General features: G+C 34.6%; 1 protein-coding gene across 2 annotated transcripts in view; it reads left to right on the top strand.

Annotated features, from left to right (window-relative positions):
* The window catches only part of ZNF292 (zinc finger protein 292), a 90,019-nt gene that overhangs the window by 63,413 nt on the left and 11,110 nt on the right, over positions 1 to 15,496 (top strand). For both annotated transcript variants that reach the window (XM_040627519.1, XM_040627520.1), the window contains 3 exons: positions 2,375 to 2,577; positions 8,937 to 9,073; positions 11,396 to 11,537. In XM_040627519.1, the coding sequence (XP_040483453.1) occupies positions 2,375 to 2,577; positions 8,937 to 9,073; positions 11,396 to 11,537 (482 nt within the window). The remainder of the gene's footprint in view (positions 1 to 2,374; positions 2,578 to 8,936; positions 9,074 to 11,395; positions 11,538 to 15,496) is intronic.

Consider the following 15,496-nt stretch of genomic DNA (forward strand, 5'->3'; position numbering starts at 1 on the left):
GAGATGTGATGTGACTAGCTACTCAAGGATAAATATAAAACTTTTTTCATAAGTCTGGCAAGCCCTAAAACAGGTAGTCTTTGATGTGATATTATAATGCTGTAAGAAGAAGCATGCTCTGGATTGGAGAGAAGTAGAGAAAGATACAAAGGAATGAGAAATGGAAAAAGGCCAGGAAGAGTAAGCATTCTGCAGGTTCTGAATTGAGTATTGAGATATAATGTACTTTTGATCCATTTGAATCCTGAGCTTCGGAATACACGATTATTTTCCTTTAAAAGTTAATGCTACTTTACAGCTCTTTACTGCTATAAAGTGCCATTCTAAATAGAAGTAGACACACTTAATGTGAATTTGGTTTTCTTATCCCACCACTGTATTAAGCTGGAAGTCAGAAGACACATTATTCTGGTCCTGGTTCTGTCATTAACTGGCTTTATGACCCTAGGAAGTTACTTACTTTCTGTGAGCCTCAGTTTACTCATCTGCCAAATGATGGAGCTGGACGAAATGATCTATAAAGTCCCTTCTGCTCTAATATTCTATATTTTCTTTGGAAACAGTTTTGCCCTAAGTGTGGCAGTGGTTTCCCATCATTTAAAAAAAAAAAATCTATGTTTTTGAAATTTTACAATATTAACATATATTCTCCTATATATTGAATTAGCACAGAAAATTATTTTGCACAATTTGTCATTCTAATTTATATGTTGCTATTTGAGATTTTTAGGGACTATTTGAGATTCTATTCAGTGTCATCAGTTTTGTTAAATACTTGCCACTTTTAAATAATTTCTTTGCCACAGTCCTCAGAATTTGTTAATTATGAGTTTTAGTGGGAGTGTTTTAAGTAATTCCCAGACTTTTTATTGTTAGATTTTCCCTTTTGAGAGAATTATTGTATTAGGAAACTAAGCTTTAGTTTTTTAAGTCTATGACTTATTTATAGCCAGAAAACTTTTAACTTTTTTTTTTTTTTAAGTTTTCATTTAGAATCTTTCCTGATTTTGGTTTGGCAGTGAAATAAACGGTGAAAACATACTTGCGATATAATTGTCTGAGTGGGATCATGTGATACTAAAAAAAGTAATGCCCTGTATATGTGAGACATACAGTCAGAGGCACCACAGAGTTAGGCATTTAGTTTTATTTATCCGTGTTCAATCTTTATACTTTTTGATTTAATGTGTCAGAAGAATAGAGTTTCAGGTACAAAGGTCTAGACTTCAAGAAAAGGATGGAATTTGGGATCCTGTGTTAAAATGCTTATATGTTCATGGTTTTAATACTGAGGAGCCATGATTATACTGTTTCATAGAAGAATCTTTACACAGTGGAATACAGTGCAGTTAGATCTAAAAAATAAAAGTACTAGAGGGTAGCAAAGGATATTTAAAGAAGGAAGAACATCTCTCATTCTCCATCTTTTAACCCACAAATTACTTACTAGACATATCTTCCAGTCTGTTCATAAGTAAAAAAATTGTATGTTTTATTTAGAGTATTTAAAATTGTATTACTAAAAGCCTTCCAAAGGTTTCAGGCTAACTATCACCAAGTAAAATTTTAAACATGATTTTCTCATTCTGGTAAGGAAAAGAGGGAAGAGTTTAAATTTGTACTTGTTAAAATTTGAAGTCTCCTTCACAAATTCGAAAAATAAAAAATTTTATTTGTAGCTGAGAAGACAAGCAGTAGGAAATTTGAAGATTTGAACAGAATAGAAATGTATTATGTGTAAGTGGGTCTTAAGCAAATGTTGAGGTTTATCAGTTGATGTTTAAAAATTATAAACCTACAGAAGTTTCAGTAGACTCCCCCTACCCCTTATTTATTTTTCTGTAGATAATTCATTTGTCCTAAAACATCTATTAAAGCAAAATAGACTTCACCTTTGTAAAATAAAAAATACATCATCAGTATTGAATGCAATATTGGTTGAATCTTATCTTCTAGAATATCCAGTGGTTACCAGTATAAGTGTGTCATTCCCCAGCACTGCAGATTTCCAGGGATGCTAACTTCTGATATTCAAGAATAAATGCTGTGGGGAAAAGAATTTAGTGTAATTTTAATAGCATGGACTGTTAGAATTCAGTGCAAAATTATTATCATAAAGAAGTTAATTCACCTCATTCTAAATGGTACTCCCAGGGGTAAAAATATTTAATGCAACTTTCAGAAGTTAGCAGTGGAATTTTCTTTTGCTTATAAAGTCAAGTATTTTATAGTATCATGACAGTAATAGAAAATTGCAAAGCAAAAAAAAGAGTATTAGTTCCTGTGCTTTAAAAAAGATATTCCTTCTAAGTATTTGTATTGCAAATGAATTATTACCAAATGTTAATAATCTATTATGTCTTGTTTTTTAAAGTGAATGAATTTTTAGCTTTTGAGGGTCCCATCTTGTTGGATATGAGAATTAAACATCTAATCAAAACCAATCAGTTAAGTCAAGCAACTGCTCTAGCAAAGCTGTGTTCTGACCATCCAGAGATTGGTACAAAAGGTAGTTTTAAGCAAACTTACCTTGTTTGTCTTTGTACATCATCACCAAATGAAAAGTTAATCGAAGAGGTGAGTATGGTTTTTTTTTGTTAGTAATTATTTTTAAAAGTGAAGAAGTTAATTTTTAGTTAGAATGTCTTTGACTTCTTTTAGATAGTGAGGGACTGTTGTCAGTCTTAAATTTTAGTATGCTCTGGGGTAGTGATTCTAAGCAGCTTTCAGGGTTATATGTAAACTGATTTCATCTAACTTCTTTTTAAATTGAATCTTTTTACTGCTTTGGTTAAATTATGGAAATATGGAGGTGGCTTAAAAATTTAGTAGGATGTTTTTATTTGTTAGCGATTGGGCCTAAACTTTACTGACTTCAGGATACCTGTAGATCTAACTGGCTAATTTAAGTACCTATAGAATTTATATGACTTCCTCCTAAAAATATGTTCTCTGTTTTATACACACACACACACACGCATAATGTATTCAAAAACAGAATGTATTCCTAGGGAGAAGTCATATAGATAGATAGGTATTTATATATATTAAGGTCAAATTTTTATCTGCATATTTAATGTAAAACTTTATTCTCTGTGAGACATATGATTTTTTTACTTCTAGTTTGGCATAAAGCATAGTATTCATGTATTTGTTTTATACTACAGAATTCTGAGATAGAATCATGGTCCAAATGGGAATTTGCATTTTGGAGGACTCATAATTCTAAAATGAAGTTGGAGACAGGGTAGGAAAATTAAAAGTTGTTGATCAAGAAACAGGGAATGTGTATTTAAAAATTTAGATAAAGAAAACTATAATGTGTTGAACAGTGTTGATTGAGCATTTAATGCACACAGGTGTCTTGTCTCTCTAATGTAAGTATCCTTCAACCCCAGAGCAATAGAGAGAGGAGAAGAAAATGACAGAGGACACACTTAAAGATGTAACAGGAAGAGTTGAGATACAAATCAAGACAATTAAGACAGCTTGCATGATCAGCTGATTAGACAGATACTATAATCAGTCTGGAAGAAGGATAGCTTCAGACAAAAAGCTGAATGCCCATATGAGGTTAGAAGTTGTAATTATAGTGGTAATTGTGTGATTGATTGATTGGTTTGAGAAAATAAAGAGGAAGATGGTAGGCTTGAACCAAGATTAGAAATAAGGTTGTTGTGGATGGTGAGGATAATCAGGGTACTGGGAAGAGTGATGTTTGGCAATTCCTAGGCTGGATAGACTAGAGTTCAGGGCTGTAGCTTAGGAAATTATATTATTAGTTTGGACATATAGAAGATTGAAGTTTTCTTACTAGTTCAGAATAGCTATGTAGACAGTTAACTGGCAGACATACAAAGTTTCTTGAGATAGCTTTTGAAATGTGTTTAACAGTTTTTCTAAAATTCTTAAATTATTGTGTTGCTGCTACATCTTAGATATTTTTCAGCTTCTTAGTAAAGCTTTCATTATCAGTTCATTCCTTGCCCTTATGTCAGTCTTCCATTCATCTCTCCTCCCTTCATCAAATTTTTATTAAGTGAATGATGGGTGCTAAGTAGTGGGGGGTTAAATGTGAGTTAAGGCATAAGTCTTAGCCTAAAGAAGCTTAACTTCTAATAGGAAACTAAACATAGGGTCATTAGGTTAGCTCTGAAGTCCCTGTTTGAAGTTGAAGACTATGAATTTGTAATCTGCAGGAAAAATCTGTATTTCTGACTCTCTTGAATAATCAAAAGATCTTGCAGTACTGAACTTAAGTTCCCTTTGATTTAATTTTTCAGAGTTGAGTAGCAGCAGCCTAGCTTGCTCTGGGAGATCCTCAGGAAAATTCCCTGTGAGGTCCCCAGGTATCTGTGATGTCATATAAAATGATTTTTTTTCCTTCTTACATTAAGCAGTAGAATTAAGGCTTTTCATGTTTTTAAACAGAGTTCACCAAAGTCTCACCCAGAAACAACTCTAGATCATAAAGTGCAGAACAGGACAGGATATGTGTAAGTCTACACATTCCTTGTTAAAACAAGTCCTCTTTTGCTTAGAGGTTGTTTGGTTACTCTTTTATGTTCCCATTACCAACATATAGAAATTTTTTCTTCATTGTTCCGTGTGAAGTGGGTTAAGATTGGCTGTCACCAAGGCCTGTATTATTTCTGCCCCAAGGGAAGGTAGTCACTTTGGAACAATTGCCCGGGTATTGCCCCCTTCAGATGAGGTATGCTCTCTCTCACACATTGATTTGCTTTTACCTGTCTGGTTCTTATAAGCATTTGAGTTTTTTACCCATTCCTTAGTGTATGGTAAGAATAGATATTGGAAAGACTCAACTCTGACCTGAATTCTGTGGTCCTTTTGAGGAAATCCTTGTCCAGGAAAGCCAGTAGGCAAGGAATTGAGTAGGATTTTCCCAGGATCCTTTCATTGTAATCTACCAGCTAGCCCTGGTAGATGGCTGAGGAATGGGGCTGAGAGAGATGAGTATTTTTCTGGCTTCTCTGGAAGGAATAGCTTGGCCTGTATTCTTGGTATACGTATAAAACAAAGTGAACAGTGTTTTAGTATTTTAGATCTATTTAGAGCCAGTATTTCTATTGGTTTTGTCATTAAACATAAAATTTAAAAAGTAAAATCCTCTTTTTCTCTAACCATCCCTTCCCCATTTAATACTCCCCCAAGTTTAAAATTTGATACATAACCTTTCTGATATTTTTCTATGCACATACATATATTTTTATATGCTTCAAACTTATATATACACACCCTGACCTGCTCGTCACTTTTCCCCATTTATTATGGGCATCCTTCCATATCGTTCCATATAAATCGACCTCATTCTTTCTCATGGCTGCATAATTCCATAGTATGGATTTGTAATATCTTTAGTCAGATTGCGGACATTTAAATGGTTTCCTTATATATACATCCTTTCATTCTTGTCAGGGGTACACTGGTAGGGCAAATTTCTGGAAGCAGAATTGCTGGATTAAGGAGTTTACACATTTTAAATTAATAGATAGAGCCATACTACCATCCAAAAAAGATTATACCAATTGTACTCCCATAAACAGTATATCAAATTTCCTCTTCCCTAACACTGGAGATTGTCTTTTAAATGTTGGCTAACCTGAGAGTTAAAAAATAGTAGGTCATGATTTGATTTTATGTTTTCTTAGTACGGTAAATTTACCATTTAAGTTCTTCTTTATTTTTAAGGTTTATTTTAGAGGGAAAGCTAGTGGGGGGAGGGGCAGAAGGAGAGAATCTTTCAAGCAGAAGGATGGAGTGGGGGGGGTAGATGGGGGAGGTGGGGGGGGCAGAGGCTCCATCCCACGACCCAGGAGATCATTACTTGAGTCAAAACCAAGAGTTGAAACCAAGAGTCCAACACTCAACCAGCTGAGCCACACAGGCGCCTCTAAGTTCTTTTTTAGTTGGAAAGCAATTTTATGTTGATAAGCAAGACCTTTTAAAGGTACACTTGGCAATGTATGTAGAATACTGGTGAAGTGTTCTGTATTTTTTGAATACCTGGCATAAGGAGCCATATTAAAACATAAAAATCATTATTCACGTTCTTGAAATGATTTTTCTGTTTTAGAGGGAGTTAGCATAATATGTCTTTAACAAATAGATCATTCTGACTTTAAAAATTTGTTCACAGTTCTAAATTTTCTGGTGTTTAAATTTTTGCTCATTTTTCAAAGCAATAGAGAAAAGATGTCTCTAATATATTGTCATTGTTTAGGTATATACTGGTAATTCCTACTTTTGATGCCTTGGATTTAAAAAAAATAATTCTTGTTCATTAATAGCTATATTTGACTTGTATTTCACTTTCATGGTTTGAATTCAGCCATCCATTAGTTTAACTATGGTTTCATTTCCCTGCCATTCTCTTTAGTGTCCTGTTTTTCCGGGAGGACCATCTAGTGGCAAACCAGGGAAATGAAAGCTATGAAGTACACAATAAAAATTGTTTTCCTAGTATACCTATAAAAAGTGAGGTTTTCTGTATTACCAAATATGGCAAATGTTTCAGTTGATATGTTGTATATATGTGAAATAAATATATTGAGGCTATTTTACATACAAATACATATATATTTCTAATTATTAAGTGTAAGCTAATAATATAGGTAATGTCATTGGGAAAATAAATTTCCTTATATATAATGTACACATTTTGTATCATTTGAGCATTCAAGAAGAGTGGCTTTGGTTTTAGAAGAACAACAACAGCAGAAGATCAGATTCAAAACAAATCACACTTTCAGGATATAAGATTTTTTATTAAACCTAAACATGTAAAAATCAGTATTTAGCAATAAAGGGCCTCAATTTGCTTGTGCATGGGGAATTCTGAAAGAGCACAGACTTTGAAGCTGCACCTGGGTTAAAATCTTGACTGCCGCTAATTAAGTAAGCATGTGACTTCGAGCAAATAACTTAACCTCTCTGAACCTTATCTCTAAAACGTTGGCAGTAGTATCTACCAGACAAGCTATTGTGCTGGTTAGCAGTGCTATTTCTGGAGAAGCTAGCACTAATACATAGTAGCTGCTATTATTATTACTATTATTAACATGAAAAAATATAACTTATGGGTTGACTTCTAAAATTTGTCTGCATGTGTGTACCAGGGTAATTGTTTAAAGTTAACACAGCTTACAATAAAAGATAATGTGATGGAAAGAGCGTGTTTAATGTCAGTTAGATAAAATTTGATTTGTAGCTCTACCACTTAATTAACTGTTGCAACCTGGGCAAATTACATAATTTCTTTCTTTTTTTTTTTTTTTTTTTTTAAAGATTTTATTTATTTATTTATTTGACAGAGATAGAGACAGCCAGCGAGAGAGGGAACACAAGCAGAGGGAGTGGGAGAGGAAGAAGCAGGCTCATAGCGGAGGAGCCTGATGTGGGGCTCGAACCCAGAACGCTGGGATCACGCCCTGAGCCGAAGGCAGACGCTTAACCGCTGTGCCACCCAGGCGCCCCAAATTACATAATTTCTTTGAACCCCACATTCATTATGTATAAAATGTTAATGATAATACCTACCTAGTAGGAAATTTATGATTAAATAATAAAATATGTCTGATAATGCACTTAACAATGTAGATATTTGAAAATATTTATTGTATGATTATATGTTGTTCAGCCCTTTTTTTATTTGTCTAAGTGGGGTCACTTAAAGGTAAAGATTTGTTAGAAAGAGTCAGACGGAGGAGTAGTGAAAAGAGCACTGCACCAGGGAATTCCAAGACTTAGGTTTCAGTCTTAACTCTGCCACTAACTTCATCATTACTGTAAGAAATCATTGTTAAATACACAGACTCAGAGTTGGGTCTTTTCTTGTTTTAGAGTTTTCTAGCCCAACTTTATAAAATGGAACGTCTCAATCTGTCCTCATGCAGCCTTTATCCTCCTCAAAGATCAACCTCCAGATAATCCTCATTTAGACACTTGTTCAGTCCTAAACACATTACATTTTACAGATACGCACGCGCACGCACACACACACACTTTTCCTGTACTCAAAAGTTGATCAGGAGAGAGAGAAGATATACAGGGAGGGGCATGGTTATCTCTGTGGTACATGGGTGCCAGTGGTCTGTATTGGTCTCTGTTTTTTTTTGGTTTTTTGTTTTTGTTTTTTTTCCCATTTGTCAGTTATACCATGTTGGAATTAATCTTTTTATTTCATGGAACACCAGTGATTTGTGATTCGCTATATTCTTGTCTTACAGCAAATGCTTATAGAGATCTATTTATGTATTAAATTATTGTAATGTGGTAGTAAATTTAATTTTTCAAAAAATAAGCAATAGATATACATGTGTAATTAAATGAAGAAGTTGCCTTCATCTAGGTTATACTTATGCATGCATGACTGTTGACAGGCTTTGAGATGGAATGAATTTATATGAAAAGAAAAATAATGGAGATTTATAGAACACTGAGGTGAGCTTAATTTAAAGGTGGTATAACTACATAAAATGTTTCATAGTATACTTTCTTCCCCTCAGATGAATACACACTTTATTAGTCTATATCCAGTAGAACTTTCTGTGTCTTTCTGCTGATTCTAATGCTTTTTAAATTACCAGATAAAAGGGGGAAAAAACACAGCTTTTCTTTTTCAGTATCATAGACCTGATTAATGGGTAGAGGGTAATTATAATTAGCATTAGTTATTTCAAAATAATAAATATTTGTAAAGTTCATGAAAATAGTTGGTTCTCTGACTTGAAGAAAGATTATTTCTTTACTGCAGCCCAGTAATGACAAACTATGAATTGACAGTATATGAGTTAATGAGGTTTTACTTATAAAAATGATCTATAAACACTAGTGAAGATTCTAAAGTATATTACTGTATATCCTGATAATAATACCATTTTATGGCATATTTTCTATATCCTTTTTCCCTGTAGATTTCAGAAGTTGATTGCAAAGATGCACTAGAAATGATTTGTAACTTAGAATCTGAGGGTGATGAAAAAAGTGCTCTTGTCTTATGTACTGCATTTTTATCACGTCAGCTCCAACAAGGAGATATGTACTGTGCTTGGTGAGTTGGTTTTATTTTGTAAAGAAAAGTTAAATAAGAATACAAGATAGGTTGTGAGAATTCAGAGAGCTTAAGAACATATTTTTTAATCTTTTAAAATCTTATCAAAGCAAAAAGCTTATTTTCAGTTATTACAATGTTGTGCAAACTGATTATCAAGTAATTCATATTATGACTTTAAATTTTTTCTATATTAAGGACCACACAACTCCTTAGGATACCAGTAATGATTGTATAATGATTAATAATGATCAGGAAGTTTTTAGATGTTAGAAGGTGAAAGAAAGGTTTATTTTTTCTAATGCCACAGTTTTTTCAGATATGTAAGCAATCTCTGTGATTGCTGTGAATATTTTTTTCTCTGTGCATAATACACACTTCAACTACATAACTAGCTTAGTCATTCTTGTATGGAAATCCAGTTCATTTTCCATCTGTGAGATAACATTCTACTTCACTAACTTCTTGAGTGCACATTTCTTTATATGGTACATTTTCAAGTGTGCAGAGCCTGTTATATATAATCTTTGGGAAACGTACAACTAATAGAGATGTTGACTTCAATTGACTCAAAAAATCTTAAGATCTGCTGTCTTAAATTAATGTGTTAGCTAAAACTGACAATTTATTGGCCAGTGAATAGCATTATTGGTCTTCATTGTTGTGTTGGTAGTATTGGAAACACAAAATTTAGCTTACAACATTCTGAATTTTAAGAATTTTTACCAAATGACCTATGACATACAAATCCCATGAATATGGGACAGACAAGCTAAATAAATGTGTAATTAAAGAAGAATAAAGTTCACAATTATAGAGGTTTTCTGAGCAGTTGTGAGTTTGTTGTGAAGGGAAAATCATATATGCAGTACACAGAGGATTGATATGAAAGGTGGGTAGAAAGATTCTGAAGGGAGAATAAAAAAGCATGCATTTACTGAGGAGAAATAGATTTTCCATGTAACATAAATATTAGTAGTGACTAAAAAATTAACTCTTACACTGCTTTAAAAAAGTCATCAAAGTCTGGATTTTGTATCAACAAGGCAGTCTATTATAAGCTCTTAAGTAGGAGGGCAAAGTAGAAATTTATGTTTAAGAAATGCTGTTTAATACAAGTACTTGAGAATGGATTGGCGTCTGAACAGTGAGGACAGAGTTGGGGGGAAGAAGTGGCAGGACAGAGTTGAGCTAGAAAAGTGAACTAGAAAACCAGTTAACAGTACAGCTGGGAAGTTATGGAGGCTTCTTTATGGATGTAGGATGGGTTGAAAAAAATCTTGAAGGTAACAGTCTTTAGGATAATAGAAAGCAGAGGCTTATAGGGTCAGTGATAATGGTGCATTAAATTACAAAGATGAACTGGAAAGAATGTTAATCATCTTTTTCATATATTAAGTTTCAGGTTTCAGAAAAGATCAAAGTGGAGAAGTCTTACGAAGAACTAGAGAGATGAAATGAAAGTGGTCAAGACTGGAGAGACAGATTTTGAAGTCCTTAATATATAGGTTAAAATCCAGTAAATGAGCAAGTTACTCAAGTGGGTGGTGAAAGGGCAGAGCTAGGAGTGCAAACTGAGGAAATAATAATAGGAAAGGCCTGTATTGAGAATACTTTGTGGAAAAAGTTGAAGCAAGGAAGAAGATGTTTGTGAAAATTAACCATGGAGGACAAAGAGAAATAGGACGATAGGTAAAAGGGAGGAAAATTCATCATTTCAGTAGGATTATTTTCTGTGAAAAATACATCCTAATTGCATTTGAAATAAATTTCAAAGTTCATTTTTCAAAATTTCTTTTATCATTTCACCAATTTGACAGAAATTACTTTCTTTTGAGTTCTGTGTCATCATTGATTGTTAACATTTATCTAGTAATAAATTTTAAATTTAATTGATCAATTAAATTGGTCAATTTTCAGTTTCAGGTAGAAGATAAAATTAAATGCTTTTTAAAAATACACCATTGATCTATATATGCATTTATATACACACACAGACATTTTGTACTTTATTACATAAAGTTCAAATGTGGCTCGGTTGCCATTTGTATAACTTGTTTAAATGGGACGTGCTTTACTAGTAACAGGTAGTGCTTCTCTCTGACATTAAAAAATATTTAAAAAATGATAAATCATATCCTGATTTCATTTAGTCTCTAAAAAGTTGAGATAAATTTATATTTTTATCTTGTTTAAACTTAATTTCCACATGTAGAATTGGAATCTGAAACCAGTTTTAATTTCAAATGTAATGACTGGACCAACATAGTCCCTGGTTATTATATTATTGCTCCCAACTTATTTTTTATGCTTTTTTTTTAGGGAACTCACTCTCTTTTGGAGTAAATTACAGCAAAGAGTAGAACCATCTATACAAGTGTACCTAGAGAGATGTCGGCAGCTGTCTCTGTTAACCAAGACGGTATATCACATTTTCTTCCTGATTAAAGTTATTAATTCAGAGGTAAGAATAATCAAGCTATTTTTTCTTAATTTAAAATATATTAATTATCTTCAATAAAAAATTATTTTGGCACCTCTTCCAGTGACTTTTGTTATTTCGTTTAGAGTTTTGAACCTTGCTTTTCTTATTAGTCTTATAATAGACATTTGATACAGAAAAACTTAAAAATACAAATGAGAGCCAGGGAGTTGCTCTTGACCTAAAGAAAAGTAATACACATATGCTAGTATTTTATCATTCTACAATTTTTACTCCTGGGTGTTATGCTATTTTGAGAATTTGGCTTTGTAGAAATTTAGAAAGTATGAAGAAACATAGAGATAGCTTCCTATGCTGGCAGTCTGGCGATTACATTATCTAAAGATCCTCCTTCTATAAAATGCCCCAAAATACTTGACGAAATAAACATTTCTTTTGATGTATAGCATCTAAGATTGCAAGAATGTTAGGGGAAATCCATAGGCTCAAAATGAAGAGGAACTTAAAACTGGAGCAGAAAGCTTAAGCTGCTGCTTGGTTTCTCCTGGCCTGATAGGTATTGGGATATGTTACTACCTGTTTGCACATTGGGTGGGATATAGCTTTATGGGGATAAGAGATGAGATCTTGGGCCCTCTCAAGTTGGGGAGTTGGAGCTGAGCTCTCTGTCCCCCTGCCCCACCTGTGAAGTCCTATAATGTCATTGAAAAAGTAGACTAGAAAAATACTACTTTTTAATAGAGATAGGTGATAGGGAAGCTTGTGCATATGCTACTGGGCTGTGGGTCAGAGAAGGAAAAATGTTTCCCTTAAGAAGTTGTAACCATAGGTCTACCTTCACACAAATTTGGGGTCTAAATTTACCCTATTTAGATAGTCCAGAAATCCCCATGCCGAGTAAGTAACGTTTAAGAAGGTAAGAGGGGGTGCGCCTGGGTGGCACAGCGGTTAAGCGTCTGCCTTCGGCTCAGGGCGTGATCCCGTCGTTATGGGATCGAGCCCCACGTCAGGCTCCTCCGCTATGAGCCTGCTTCTTCTCCCACTCCCCCTGCTTGTGTTCCCTCTCTTGCTGGCTGTCTCTATCTCTGTCTAATAAATAAATAAAATCTTAAAAAAAAAAAAAAAAAGAAAAAGAAGGTAAGAGGGAAGTACTGGGCTGGTAATACCTGGCAGAATGCAGAACTTCTTTAGAGGGACATATACTCAGTGCAGGATTCTCAGGTAAAGCCCCTCATCTTAAGATGAGTTCATGATCAAGAATTATGGAACATGAAACAGTTTGTCATGAGGGAGTTTTGGCAGAGAAAAATAACAATAGGATTAAATATACAAGGATAGACACTGTATATTTAAAGACGTAAGTAAATTTAACCATCAAGATTTATACAGCAGGGGCGCCTGAGTGCCTCAGTCTGTTAAGCAGCTGCCTTCAGCTCCAGTCATGATCCCAGAATCCTGGGATCAAGCCCCATGTCAGGTTCCCTGCTCCGCAGGGAGAGAGCCTGCTTCTCCCTCTCCCTCTGCCCTCCATCTGCTTGTGCTCTCTCTCTTGTTCTCTCTCTCAAATAAATAAATGAAATCTTAAAAAAAAAAAAAAAAGATTTGTAAAGCATATGAAACAGAGAGGCATGAATGAATTTCAGTAGAGAAAAGGAATAGAATTATTTGAGTAACACTTTAAGTAACACAATTATGGAAATTCTATAAAACAGATACATTTAAAGACATAAAATAAGGAATTAAAGCATGAGAAAGAAAGATACTATCAAAATGACCAAGCAGATTTTAAAGTCAAAAAACCTTTGGAAATAAACAACATAGTCATTGAAACGAAAACACTTAATAAGTAGATTAAACAGATTAGATACAACTGAAGAGGAAAGTGATAAGCAGAGGTTGCATGTGCATTTCTAATTATCTAAATTGGAATCCACGTTTTACAGAATTAATTTTTTAAAGATTTTTTTATTCATTTGAGACGGAGACAGAGTGAGCGAGCACGAGCAGTGGGGAGAGGGAGAAGCAGACGACTCACTGAGCCAGGAACCCCACAGGGGGCTCGATCCTAGGACCCTGGGATCATGACCAAGCTGAAGGCAGATGCTTAACCAACTGAGGCACCCCAGAATTTATTTCCTTACAGTAACCCTTACAGTAATGCAGTTGGTTTCCATTTTAAATGTACACAGAGGACATTCTCCAGAGTTGCTACCATTGCATAGAATGGGGTGCCAAACAGTGCTTAGAAATCCTTAAGAATGGGGATGCAGCATGAAAGAAGTATTTTTTTTTAAGATTCATTTATTTATTTATTTGTGAGAGAGAGAGCACACGAGTAGGGGAGAGGGGCAGACAGAGAGGGAGAGAGAAAATCTCCATCACAGGACCTTGAGATCATGACCTGAGCCAAAATTGAGAGTTGGACTCCTAACTGACAGAGCCACCCAGAAGTCCCAAGAAGGTTTTCTTAATTCATCTGTAATTTTTTTTTTGAAAGGAGAGACTGAAAGATACTCTCCTGTCCCCCTTTAAAGGTAACTTTTAAAATCTGTAGTTGATCAATAAATATCTCCACTTTTTCTCTTGAAATGATTTCTTTTCAGGAGAATAAAATTTCTCTTTCAGGAGTAAAGAACAGGAGGAGTGAATTCATCTGCTTTCCAGTTTTTGTCTGTCGACCTTGTTAATGCATTCTGATTTTTCATTTTATATATTATAGTACTGTAGTTAAAAATGAACTTAATAGTAAGTTTCTTAAAAAATTACTGTGCAATTTTAAAATATAGGTTGTGCCACTGCTTTGTCTAACTTGACGTGCAGTACAGCAAAGTGGAAGGAGCTTGAAACTAGAAGCCAGACAGATTGGTTATAAATCTTGACTTTCTCTTGAGCACCTGGTAACTCTAACCAGTTTGTATTTTGTTTCTTACTTAATCAAGAAGGTTAGGTAAAAGTGGCTCTCTTCCCTCAACCTTACACCCGACTCATAAGGAGATTGTGTTGGAGAGGGAAGAACTTGGACAAGAGCCACACTGTCCATTATGGTAGCCAGTAGCCACATTTTAGGTGCTCAGTAGCTGCATGTGGCTAGTGACATATTGAATAGCATAAAGAACACTTCTGTCATCACAGACAGTTCTGTTGAATAGTACCTTTCTGGAGACACTTTGGGTTCAGAAGTAAAGCCCATAAAAAAGCATAACTGATAAATCATCAGCCACCATTGGGGATTGATTCAGACCCCAGCTTTTCTCCCTTCCTTGGGGGTGGGGGTGTGGGCAAGAGCTGAAAGTTCCAATCCTCTAATCACAGGTTTGTTCCCCTATCAGCCCCCATCCGGTGGTTATCTTGGGGCTTTCCAAAAATTGCCTCATTAACACAAACTCCTTTGTGGTTAAAAGGGCCTTATAACAGCACCTGTTTCACAGTTTAAGGCTCTAGAGCTATTTCAGGAGCTGGGAATAAAAGATGCCCTTAAAGCTCTTATCACTTAGGAAATTACAAAGGTTTTAGGAGCTATTTGCTGGGAGCCCTGGATTAAAACCAAAATATATATATGTATTTCTTAAATCAGAATATCTCAAGTGGTATCAAGACAAAATGAGAGAATGGCATATTTGAGGAATTACAGTTATTTCAGTTTACTTGGAATATAGGCTGTTTGAGTAGGGCAAAAGATAAAAGATGAGTCTAGACGAGATGAGGCATAGGTAAAGATTGTAAAGGCCCTTTTGTATTCCCCCATTAAGAATATATTTAATTCTGGGTGCCTGGGTGGCTCAGTTGGTTAAGCAACTGCCTTTGGCTCAGGTCACGATCCTGGAGTCCAAGGATTGAATCCTGGGCTCCCTGCTTGGTGGGGAGTGTGCTTCTCCCTCCTTACCCTCCCCCCTCTCGTGCTCTCTCTCTTTCATTCTCTCTCAAATAAATAAGTAAATAAATAAAATTTAAAAAAAGAATATATTTAATTCTGAGATACA

This window comes from Ursus maritimus, unplaced genomic scaffold (genome assembly GCF_017311325.1).
Source record: "Ursus maritimus isolate PB19 unplaced genomic scaffold, ASM1731132v1 scaffold_13, whole genome shotgun sequence".
NCBI classification, from domain to species: Eukaryota; Metazoa; Chordata; class Mammalia; order Carnivora; family Ursidae; genus Ursus; species Ursus maritimus.